This window comes from Hipposideros armiger, unplaced genomic scaffold (genome assembly GCF_001890085.2).
Source record: "Hipposideros armiger isolate ML-2016 unplaced genomic scaffold, ASM189008v1 scaffold_97, whole genome shotgun sequence".
Taxonomy (NCBI): Eukaryota; Metazoa; Chordata; class Mammalia; order Chiroptera; family Hipposideridae; genus Hipposideros; species Hipposideros armiger.
In genome coordinates this window covers 2,205,406-2,217,796 of record NW_017731447.1, presented here as the reverse complement: position 1 = coordinate 2,217,796, position 12,391 = coordinate 2,205,406, and the positions used below count along the sequence as shown (strand labels likewise).

At 43.4% G+C, this 12,391-nt stretch overlaps 1 protein-coding gene across 2 annotated transcripts in view; it reads left to right on the top strand.

The window, feature by feature from the left end:
- CPA2 (carboxypeptidase A2) overlaps positions 1 to 12,391 on the top strand; it is a 31,901-nt gene that overhangs the window by 7,929 nt on the left and 11,581 nt on the right. For both annotated transcript variants that reach the window (XM_019646168.1, XM_019646167.1), the window contains exons 6-10: positions 33 to 131; positions 1,523 to 1,633; positions 2,769 to 2,859; positions 4,448 to 4,647; positions 6,682 to 6,766. In XM_019646168.1, coding sequence (XP_019501713.1) covers positions 33 to 131; positions 1,523 to 1,633; positions 2,769 to 2,859; positions 4,448 to 4,647; positions 6,682 to 6,766 — 586 coding nt within the window. The remainder of the gene's footprint in view (positions 1 to 32; positions 132 to 1,522; positions 1,634 to 2,768; positions 2,860 to 4,447; positions 4,648 to 6,681; positions 6,767 to 12,391) is intronic.

The window sequence follows — 12,391 nt, the reverse complement described above, 5'->3', positions numbered from 1 at the left end:
TGTTCACATTTCCATGCTTCTTTCTGTTGCAGTTCAGCACAGGCGGAGACAAGCCCGCCATCTGGCTAGATGCCGGGATCCACGCTCGAGAGTGGGTTACACAAGCTACTGCCTTGTGGACAGCAAACAAGGTCATTTTGCCTAAAATTCCTCGATTTATTTTGTCTTTCTAGGATCAGACCTCACCTCACCACACAACAGTCCCTGTGGTCCTCACGGCTTACTGCTCTCAGCCCAACCCCTTCTCTTGCCACACAGGCAGGAAACGGACCCATTCAACTTCTTCTGATATTGCTCCACCCAGCACCCTGGCACTCTCCTTTAGGGGGGCCCACTGTGTGCTCTGTTTAAAGACTCAGTGAGCTAGAAGAGATTGAGAGGGTAACCCGCAAGGAAGGACCCCAGGAGTGAGATTTCAGCATAAGAACAGACTAGAGAAAAATGCTTTGCTGCCTGAGTTCCCAGGGCTGAGGCACGATGTGCGATAAATCTCTAAGATCACCAAAGAAGCTCAGATGGAAAAAAAAAAAAAATATATATATATATATATATATATATATATATATATATATATAGACAAGTGCTAGAGGAGTGCATTTATTTTTTTAGAAGAGTTGACTTTGACCTACAGATCCAAAGTGGAATTAATGAAGGGTTTTAGGTTGTTCTGAAAAATGTCCAAATCTGATTTTGAAGTCAGGGTGTGGCGATAACCTCTCTTCCACATGTTCGCTGGAATTAGAGTCAGGACACCAGGTTGGGTGTGACCTGTCCTGGTATTTCTTAAGTAATTCAAAAATGACACGCTATAAATCAGAATGTTAATTCATGAGCAAAAGAAATCAATCCATATCAGACCATTCAAGCATGTGCAACCACATGCATACTGACTGATACATTTTTCCCTTCAATTAAAATGCGGTTACCTTTTGGGTATTATGAAATGGATATTTAACAGTTGAATAATAACACTGTAGGTTGGCTGAGCACAGGAAATGAATAAATTTTAATCCAGCAGAAACTTCAACTCTACTGCAATTGATCGCAAGTAGAAATTTAATTCCCCAAATGGAATTTAACTGGTTCTCTGTATCTTTAGAAAAGTCTCCGCATATTTCAGTTACCTGATGTTGGTCGTGAGTTCTTTTGGAAAGCCACGCTTTGTGGTGATTAAGGAAAAGTGCAAAAATTTTTTTGGTTCATAGATCCCTATAAGCCCTATACACTGTTGCCCACCATTGCATAATGCTTCACCAGAATTAATAGGAAGAATTCTGCTTTTGAGAGAGATTGGATAAGTGATACCTGACTTCTATTTAAAATAAGTAAATAATTCTGACTAGAAATAAAAGTATAGACACTGGCATATGAAACACATTAACACTGCAGGAAATTGGACTCATTGACCAGCAGTGATAGCTAGCTCATGTTTGGAAAAAACACATTGCCTTAATATTCTCTGCCGTGTTCCCTGGTAAAAGGGAAGTATGAGATTGACATATATGTTGTTGTCTCTGCTCAGATTGCCTCTGATTATGGAAATGATCCATCCATCACTTCCATTTTGGACACAATGGATATCTTCCTGCTGCCGGTCACAAACCCCGATGGATATGTGTTCTCTCAAACCAAAGTAAGCCTGGACTTTTTCTCTTCTTCAAACAAGCATCTAAGGACATGTGTAGGAACTTCAAAAACAAAATTAATCTTTCTGTTCTTGATTTACCCTAAAACAAAATGCCTAAACTCTCAGTGGTGGCTCTGAATTGAGGCATATAGTGGAGTTTATAATCACTTCTTATTCCAACACACGATGTCTTCACATATTGCCTCCGTCAGAGCTCATTTCAGCTGTTAGGCTGGGCTATTAGAGTTCAGTGTTCACCGTGAGTCACCTAGGAGATTTGTTCCAATTATCTCTGTGTTTTTGTGGTAGGATTGATAGAAAAGAGGAGGCGGATGTTACCTGCTGACAATTAGATTTGCGGTAGGATTTAGGTAGGCAGTACAATACATCTAACATTTTACTTAAAATCTGTAGAAATCCTCTAGAGTATTACTAAAAGGAGTTGTATAGTTCTTTTTTTCCTTTAAAAATCTCATTACAAAACACCATTGTGGCAACCGTGACCTCACGTATGTTCAAAATGAATCAGAGCTTCAAGTTTATTTTTGGAGAGATCTGACTATGGTAACATTTTTTCAACGTGAGTTCAAAAGGAACTCGTACAAATACTAGTACTCATCTTATGAACTACCCTGTGAACAAAGGTTCCACCATCAAGTTTGTAAAATACCATGCCATATATCCGCTCTCTTGGAGCTTCATAAAAAATATTAAAGCGTTAAAAAACCCTTAGAAGTTCTAAAGCAATTAGAAAATATAGAGCCAATTTAGCTCTGGATTTTCCCCAAATAATGGATCGCAGAACCCTCGCTTTCTCCCCACTTTTTTTGTTTTGTTGTTGTGGTCTTTGCTGTAATAGAACTGGTGTTCTATGGAACGTGGTTCGGCAGGTATTCATTTGAGGAGATGAGGGAATATCTAGTCATTGTGGTGAGACTCCCGAGAGAAGTTCCAAGCAGAACTGTCTGAGGACCATTGTAGACACCTCGGTGGCAAGGGAAATTAGTGTAGCTCCAAAGGGGCCTTCGGGGAGGGAGCCAGGGAAATTAGCAGAATTCTAAAGGGACCTTCTCATCGGGCTGAATGACCGGCTTGCTTTCTTCCTCTTTTTCCTGTATTCTCTTTCGTTTGCATTTTTAAGAATCGTATGTGGCGGAAGACCCGGTCCAAGGTACCTGGGAGCTCTTGTGTCGGTGTCGATCCTAACCGGAACTGGGACGCAGGGTTTGGAGGTGAGCACAGGAACTTGCCCCTAGGGGGATGGTCAGGCGTTGTCTGGCCAACTAGCTATTTTGCAGGGCTCTGGAGTGCTGTCAGCCTGCTAAGCCCATTCAGGATTCAAGCCATTTAAAAACCTATTTGAAAAACACTTAACTAAATTCCCTTCGCAGGCGCGCAGTGCTTTCACAGAGCTCTGAGCAGCATTTAATATATTTTGTCTCACATCTTGGTTTTCCCACAAGCCGTAGCCCTGCTCGGCTGCTAAGCTCTCAGAGCAAGACTTTGCGCAATGGCGGGAGGCTTCCGGAAGCCCGGAACCAACCACTAGAGGGGGTTAGGATCTATTCAGAGGAGAGGCATTACATCATCTATAGATGCTTCGAGAAAGAAAACTAAAGAAGTATAAATAGGATTAAGAAATTGATTTTCAAAATAAATTCAAAGAGAAAATATTAACTTGCTGCTCTAGCTTTCTTGAGTGGCATCTCTAGTTTTTCCAAGTTCAGTGGCAAGGCTGGTTGGGGGGCTCCTTTATGCTTTCAGGCATCAGTTAAAATTCCTTCTATTTCTCTAATCACAGAATTGAAACTTGTTTAGTTTTTTTCCTTATTAGGTATAGTAACAGTGAGGTGAGAAAGTATGTTTGTCACTGTAGTATTCCTAGTCCCTAGCACAGTGTCAGGAAGATAGAAGGCAATCACTAAATATTTGTAAGACAAATAAATTAGTGAGATTCGTTGAAGTAAGAAAGGACACACTAGGGAATTGTGACAGGATATGGCTGAGTGGCAACTTCATTCACCACTTTTACAATCTTTATTTTGTTTTTTTAATGTAGGAAAAAAAGTCAAAGCATCAGATCCAAAATATTGAACAATGCCCAGCAAGTCAATGTCATTTTTCCCCCCTGAAATGTTTTTTCTTAAAAAGTAATCCTAAAATAAGGTGACGGATTGTATTTATTTTTTTGTCTGTATCACTTAGAGGCCCTGGGGAGTCTAAGCCCCTCCTCATCCTATTAGAGTTTCTCTAGCATCCAGAGCCCTGGCCAGGCCACAGCAGACCCACTTCAGTGGTTGTGAGTAACTCTAGTTGCTGGAAAAAATCAAGGCCAAAGGTGGCCTTGTTGTCAAATGTAGGTGTGACTTCCTCACTGTAGAAGGGGTGTCAGAGCTTCCTTGCATTTGTAGCTCTGTGACTGAGAAGTACAGATATTATACATAGAATCTTCTACTCTCGGACTCCAAGAATTGGAAGAGGTCCCGGAAAATGAGCTTGCTCAATTCCCACCCAATGCAGGAATTCCATCTATAATATTAAATGTAGCTTTTCTTCCAACAGCTCCCACAGAGAGGAGATGATCTAATTTGATAGCTCTTTCTGCCATATAGAGGAATCATATTTTTAAAGAAGAGAGATGTGTCCAGAATCACTTCAGCAAGGCTTCTTGACTCGGCCCTTAGGTAGTGACTCCATCTCACACAATGACAACCTTGCTCTGATTTCCAGAAAAGAAATTTAGTGATGTGTGGTAACTGCCTCAGATAGTCTCTCCTGAAAGCTCGCTGTTCTCACTGGGCTGCTTCTGCATTTCATCAGGACCTGGAGCCAGCAACAGTCCTTGCTCTGATTCATACCATGGACCCAGTGCCAACTCTGAAGTTGAAGTGAAATCCATAGTGGACTTCATCAAGAGTCATGGAAAAATCAAGGCCTTCCTTACCCTCCACAGTTATTCCCAGTTGCTGATGTTCCCCTATGGGTATAAATGTACCAAATCAGATGACTTTGATGAGCTGGTGAGTTTCTGAAACTTCATTTTAGCTCAGCCACAAACATCCATTGGGTGGACAAGTAAGTTTCAGTCATAGAGTTAGTTAGGTATTGAGATGGGAGTGAACTAATGATAGGTTATAAAGAGGAAGGGGACATAATACGTCCAACCACTGAGAAGACTGTGATGTGGACTTTCCTAGATTAAGTTTCTTTGGGAAATAGAATTTGTGAAATTATTATTGCGTTCGTCTAGACAGCAGGGCCCTGATTTGAACATAAACGCCCAGGATGTGCTTTCTGTTGCTTAGAAAATAACCACTTGGATTTGGACCTGAGGCTCTTGGATTTGTAGTCAGATGCTCTATGCTAAGCAATGCTCTCCCCCAGCTCCTTGCCTAATACCTTCCTGGTGCCTTTGGCCTTATGACCTGCCATCATGGTGCACTGGTGTATGATATTGGGTGTAAAACACTCACTTCCCTAACTTGATATCTGCCATCATCTTTTCTGTTTCAGGAATAAGCAAACTGGAGGCAGCCTTAAGCCAGGTGGTGACATCTTAGGGGCTGCTTACAACTGAGCTAGAATTATCCCCAGCTGAAGAGAATGTGCAAATATTTCCAAATTGGTTTTTAGGCTTGATTTTTGAAACCCATATGTTAGAGATAAGCTCTGAGATGGGATCTTTTGGTCAATTTACTTTCAAATAGATTTATTATCAACAGCTCCTGGCAGAAATGGAATAGATTATTCTGATTCCGCTGTATCTTTCATCGTATCAGTTGGATTTTAGCACGGTGGCGTAGTTTTCAGGGTTTTGATGATGTTACCACTGAAGGTTGAATTGGGGGGAAAAGAATGTCAGGGTTGAAAAGAACCTAAAAGATACTTTTAGTAGACCTAGATCATCTTAAATTTTTCAAGCCTGATGCTTAAATTGCTGCCAGTAGTCCTTCAGCCGATGGCTTCCTGCCTTCTAGGGAGCCTAGTCCACGTCGGGGCTTATTTGGTTGTTTGCATTCTTCCTTATAGAGATCCAAAACCACCTCCTTAGGGTTTTCACCTACTAACCCTGATTTATCATCGGGCCCCATGGAGCAAGTTTATTATTTCCCTTTGAGAGGCAAATCCATTAATTACTTGAAGACCAGTAACCTGCTTCTCCTAGGTTTTTCCTTATCTCCACTCAATACCCCCAGTTCTCTCAAGCACTCATAGTATGGTCCCAAGTTTCCACACCATTCAGGTTGCCATTTTTTGAACATGCTTTGGTTGGTCTGTGTTCTTCAGGAGTAGCTCCCAGAAGTGACTATAAAACCTGTGTTGTGGTCACAGCAGAACGTGACCCATAACTGCCCTCACCCAGGCTGTGCATTTCTGCTTATGCAGTTGAGGGTCACAGTTTTTTGGCAGTAGCACTGGACTGTTGACTCATGTTGGGCTTATTGACAAATGAAACCCCCAGGCTCTCTGAGGTTTCTGCCGAGCCAGGTTTCTCCCATCTGGTAATTGTACAGTTGTTTTCCTGGCCCCAAGTTCAAGACCTTACATTTATCCCTAGCAAGGATAGTAAAGCCTCAATCAGTCAAAATTGGAACCCTCAAGTCATAAAAATATTTTGCTGAGCTCTACTTCTTGGAAAAAGAGACAGTCACGGGGGAATAAGCCAATGTAAGGATCTAGCAAAAACAAAAATCAACTTCCTGAGTACATCCTGGGGTCAGTACGCATTCTGTTGAGATCCTTACTCCCACCCTATTTCCATCCACACCCCGGAACAAGGAGAACTCGTGGCAAAATGACTCTGGTCATTATTAATGCGAATTCTTGGATGATCAGTGAGGGTCTTCATGTGGTATTTTCAAAGCCAACAAAAGTGAACTTAGGCTTACTTCTCAGTGAAAGTGGTTGGAACAAAAAGGATGTTGTGCTGACGCCTCAATTAATCAGAAAGTCCAGTTAATCAGAGTGTCCCATTCTACATTCTGGTATCGGGCATCTGTTCGTCCAAGAGACAAGTATTATCCATCCACCTTTCCTTGGTTCTCTCACTCTAGAATGAAGTCGCCCAAAAGGCTACCCAGGCTCTGAAAAGCCTGCATGGCACCAAGTACAAAGTCGGACCTATCTGCACAGTCATCTGTAAGTAATATGTTTTTACTAATGACTCACTACGATAGCAGCACAGTGTGATTTGGGACCAAAGCTTTTAAAGGCCCTGATGTGAAATGGATAGGCCTTCATGCACGAAACCCAGCCTTACCCAGCTTCACTCAGTAAGGCTAGGTCTCCTTCATGAGATACTAAGCGATATCGGAACAAATATTCTAAATATTTCTAAATGTTGGAGTTGTGTACTCTTTGCTTGTCCCAGTCCTTACAGCTTACTCTCATCATGTGGAACCTCTGCCTGAAAACAGGCCTTTATCAAGACTTGATCCTAAGTCATCACTTTGATTCATTATACCTTTCTTGGCCGGTAGAGGCTCACTCACATCCTGAGTCATCCCATGTGCTGTGCGTGAGGACAAAATGGGTGTGACTTTTGAAAAGGAACCACCTGGATAGGCTCTATTGCAGTCATTTGCCCACGCACAGTTTTGGGGGACAAAGGGGAGGACAATGTCAGGAATAAAGCTGGTGAGCCTGTGTCAGACTCCCTGAAACTCCCCTCTCCTACGGTGCACTGGGATAAAAATAAGAAATAGCTTCAGTGCTATGGGGAATCCCAGTGCACCCTCATGCAGACGCTGAGTCCCCCAAGGATTCCCTCCAGTTCCTTATGGACACAGCCAGAAACTCAGGACCCCACAGTTGAATGCCCAGGATTTCCCTAGTGCTACCAGGCGCAGGGACCCTTTGTAAACGAATGCCTCTTGTAGACACACACTCAGCACAACACATTTTTATTAAGCACCTACTATGTGCTAATCATTATGCCAAGTACTGGAGACATAACGAACCCACAGAGAATTTACTGTTTAATATCGGAGATGAACAGGAAGTCAATGAACTTTAGTATGATATGTGCAATAGGAGGCTAAAACATGGTACAAAAGTATTAGAAAGTTGGGAGGATTCGGCAGTGGCAGAGTCAGGAAAAGCTTCATATAAGAAGAGGGCAGGATTTGGAAGGCCAATCACCAGATAGGTAGAGACAGGTAAAAGAAATGGGGCATTCCAGCTCCTTAATAGCACATGCAAAGGCACAGAAGTATGAAACTTGATCGTGGGCTCTGTGAACTACAAGGAGGTTTGGGACTGCTGGAATGAAAGTGGCGAGAAGGGGGATGGGGGAGTTCAGATTTTTGTGTGTCATGTTAAGGAGTTTAGGTGTTTTTTTTTTGTTGTTTTTTTTAAGATTTTTATTGGGGAATTGGGGGATGGGAACAGTGCTGGGGAATTGGGGGAAGGGGACAGACAAGTTGCTGTAGTTTTGTTCTTCAGTCTAGTTGTGGAGTGTGGAGGACGTTACTTCACTGGCCCAAGTTGGCACCATCATTGCGCTCTTCCCGGGCGAGGCAGATCAAGAAGCCAGCTTCTGGACGGCTGCTCACTGCGGCTGCTGGCCGCTCACGCTGGCTGCTGGCTACATACGGTAGCCCATGGCAACCCACTGCCACAGGGGCTGCAGCCTACGCGGTCGCCGTCGACTCACGGCAGCCCAGCTCCAGGTTGAGCTGTTGTTCAGCATCTCAGCTGTGGAGGGCAGTGTCACTGACCCTCATATGTGGGATCCGAACCGGGGCCCTCTGGTGTCCCAAGCCAGTTCTTAACCATCGCGCCACTCGGCCGGCCCGGGAGTTTAGGTTTTAACCTAAAAGATTCAGGGAGCCATTGGAGAGTTTTCAGCAGGGCAGTGAGTGCATCAAGGCATTTTGTTTTAGATAAAACATGTTAGCTTCAGTGTGGAGGATGGAATGATAATGAACTACAAGTAGGAAGAATTCGGGGGAGAGATGGTGGCCCATACTAGGGCAGTGCCAATGAGGATGGGAGGGGGACATTTAGGAGGTAAAACCAAAAGGCTTTTGTCGTTTATTGGATGTGGAAGGTTTTGCACTGAAGGACATTGAATGGTGCCGTTAACTGAGGGAGATACTCAGGAAGGTGAAACAGGGGTGGGGTTAGAAAGATAATGAGTTCAGCTCTGGAAATATTGAGGCTGTTTTCAAGTGGAGATGTTCTGCAGACTTTTGGCTACAAGGCCCTGAGATTCTGCAGACAGAGAGAGAGAGAGAGAGAGAGAGAGAGAGAGAGAGAGAGAGAGGAGACTGATTTAGGCGTAGTTGACATAGAGAGGATGGTTGGAACAGGAGGACAAGGAGATCATTTGGGGTGGGAAAAGCCCTGGGTGGAGGAGGGGAGCAAGATGTTACGCAGAAGAGGTTAGCAATCAGAGAGGGACACACAGTAGGGCTGGTCAGAGAGGAGGCAGTGAGCCCTGTGTTTCAGAAACCAGGAAAGGAGCAGCTGTTGGAAAGGAGGCAGTAGTTAGCAGTGACAAAGGCCACAGAAAGGCCAGACATGACCAGGACAGAATATTCACCATTGGATATTCATCACTCGTGTTAAAAAACAAAATTCGATCAAGTAAATAAATGTGGTTTTACTTTAATGTGATCTAATTGACTTTGTTAAGTGATTCATGAATTGGACAGCATCCCATCTAGAGACTAAAAGGGTGCTCTGGGGGTTGCACAAAATGGAAGGTTTTTATAGGCAGAGAGAAGGTGGGACTTAGAATTAAAGAGTGGGTTATTTCAGGCAGGAACACCTTCCCTTAGGGGAAGGCAGGGGGTCTTATCAGGGAGATTAACTCTCTAGTGTGGATCCGGAAATTTCAAACTGATTTATTTAAAATGCCACTCCTGGGAGAGGCTGAAACCGCAATTAGGTTAGGTATTAAATCTAGGTTTGGTATCATGGGCTTTTAGCACCAGTGATGCCATTTTGGGCCTGTGGCTTTTTTTTTTTTTTTTGAACACTAGTGTGGGGGAGGAAGAAACTTTCCTCTATTCTCAAGGTTCTTTTGGCTGGTCTAATAAATAGACATGAGACAGATGAACAAGAGAAAATGATCAAATTTAATTACATACATATGTATGGGAACCCCACATCCATGAGAGAGTCAGAGACCCCACACATATGAGAGGTTTCATGGCAGAAAAGGAAAATGAGGTATATATGCGTATGACATTCTGAGCTAAGGCTCACCTTGGGGCCTCAGAGGGGAGGAAGGCCATTGCAGGGTGGTGAGAAGAGCAGATGTTCTGTAATTAGAAGTTTGTCCTGCCCTATATGTAGGTCAAAAAAAATTATCTCTGATAATCTCTTTATTACAGGCAAGGCCCCTAATTCAAAATTTTCTAGGTGGTTAAGTGGGGAAGGGCAGAAGGTTCTCTTCAGGCTGCAGGGTGTTTGGTTGCCTTTAGCTTAGAACAGCCTGCGTACCACAGAGGCACATCTTGGGGTGACTCATTGTGAACCCCTATACTAGGTTAGTGGTGACTTTCACCAGAGCCGTCTCAGACGAATTGTGAGAGTAACCGGAGGAGTACTGGAGAGGGGACCCTGGCGAGTAGACTACTCTTTAGAGGAGCCTGGATGAGAAGGGAAGGAGAGGATTTCGTTCTTTTGAGATAAGAGACTTATTTCCTGATTGTGGGAAAGGATGAAGTGATGGAGAGGTGAAAAATACAGGAGGAGAAATGACCAGAAGAAGGGGGGCCAGAAGGGGGGGCACGCAGGGGATGGCAGATCAGGCTTGGACAAGAGGGCGAGTCTGCAGACATCCTGGGGGCAGAGATCTGCAGATGTAGCCATCTACATCTGTGAGAGGTAGAGGCCGGATTCTGAGGGGATGCACACTTGTGGGTTATGGTTTTCTTTTTTTTTTTTTTTTAAAGTTTTTTTTAATTGGGGAATTGGGGGATGGGAACAGTGCTGGGGAATTGGGGGAAAGGGAACAGACAAGTTGCTGTCGTTTTGTTCTTCAGTCTAGTTGTGGAGGACGTTGCTTCACTGGCCCAAGTTGGCACCATCATTGCGCTCTTCCCCGGGCGAGGCAGATCAGTCGCCTGCTTCTGGACGGCCGCTCACTGCGGCTGCTGGCCGCTCACGCTGGCTGCTGGCTACACACGGTAGCCCATGGCAACCCACTGCCACAGGGGCTGCAGCCTATGCCATCGCCGGTGACTCACAGCAGCCCAGCTCCAGGTTGAGCTGTTGTTCAGCATCTTAGCTGTGGAGGGGAGTGTCACTGGCCCTCATATGTGGGATCCAAACCGGGGCCCTCTGGCATCCCAAGCCAGTTCTTAACCATCGCGCTACTCGGCCGGCCCTGGGTTATGGTTTTCTTAATGGGAATTGTTAAAAAAACAAAATCCAACTGAGTAAATTTGAAGATCTAATTGGCTTTCTGAAGTAATTCATGGGTTGAGCAGTATCCCATCTAGCAACTGAAAGAATGCTCTGGGAGTTGTACAAAAAAGGAGGATTTTTATAGGCAGGAAGAGGGTGGGGCTAAGAAGTGAAGAGTGGGTGATTTCAGGCAAGGACACCTTCCCTTAGGGGAAGGTTGGGGTCTTATGAGGCAGTTACCTCACTAGTGTGGATCCAGAAATGCCAAACTGATTTGTTTAAAATGCCACCCCTGGGAGAGGCTGAAACTGAGGTCAGGTTAGGCATTAAATGTAGGTTTGTTATCAGGGACTTTTAGCACAAGTGACGCCATTTTGGGCCTGTGGTTTTCTCTTTAATGGAGTCTTGGAGAACAGAGGAGTAATAGTTTACTCATATCTAGAACATTTAATGGGAATCCAGAAGATACTGGTCTGGTAATATTTCAGATCAAAAACGTTCTTTTTTTTTTCTTTTTTTTCCAGATTATGATTTTTTTTTCTATTATGATGTATTTTTAAAACTTCATAGAAAAAAGGAGTCCAATAACTGTCATATTGTATTATCAGTTTCAATTTCATTAATGATTTTGTCAATGAACACAAATATATTTAATCTAGTTTGTCAATATAAGAACATCTAAACCTGTAGAGAATTTTTATAATAATTTATTCGAGCCAAACAGAGGCTACGAGATCTCAAAAGACTGGGAAGAATGCTTCAGAGAATAACAATTTGCAGTTTCTTTTATACATTTGAAATGAACAATTACAGGAAGGTGGGAGAAAGCAAGGGAGGAATTGGATTACAAGGAAGTTAACGGTGGTCATGCTTTAGACCAGCGGTTCTCAACCTTCCTAATGCCGTGACCCCTTAATACAGTTCCTCATGTTGTGATGACCCCCAACCATAAAATTATTTTCATTGCTACTCTATAACTGTAATTTAGCTACTGTTATGAATTGTAATATAAATATCTTTTTGTTTTCCAATGGTCTTAGGCGACCCCTGTGAAAGGGTCGTTCAACCCCCAAAGGGGTCACAACCCACAGGTTGAGAATCGCTGCTTTAGGGGGAGGGTTCTGAAAGGAGCCATTTCAGAGGTATGTTTACCTAGATGTGCAGAAACAATGGACTGGGCTTACTTAAGGAAAAAATAAACCTTTTTCTAAAGAAGTTACAGGCCTGGAGTGTGACAACGCACTATGACCTTCCCAGTTAGAAATTTATGATCAAATCACCCTGTGAGGCTACTCTCCAGATAACTCCGTTTTCATTCACAAATTATAATCAATGTCTGTGTTCTATTGCAAATCCAGCTTTTTTTCAGTTAACATTATTTTCTGTATAGTTTTATTTTTTCCA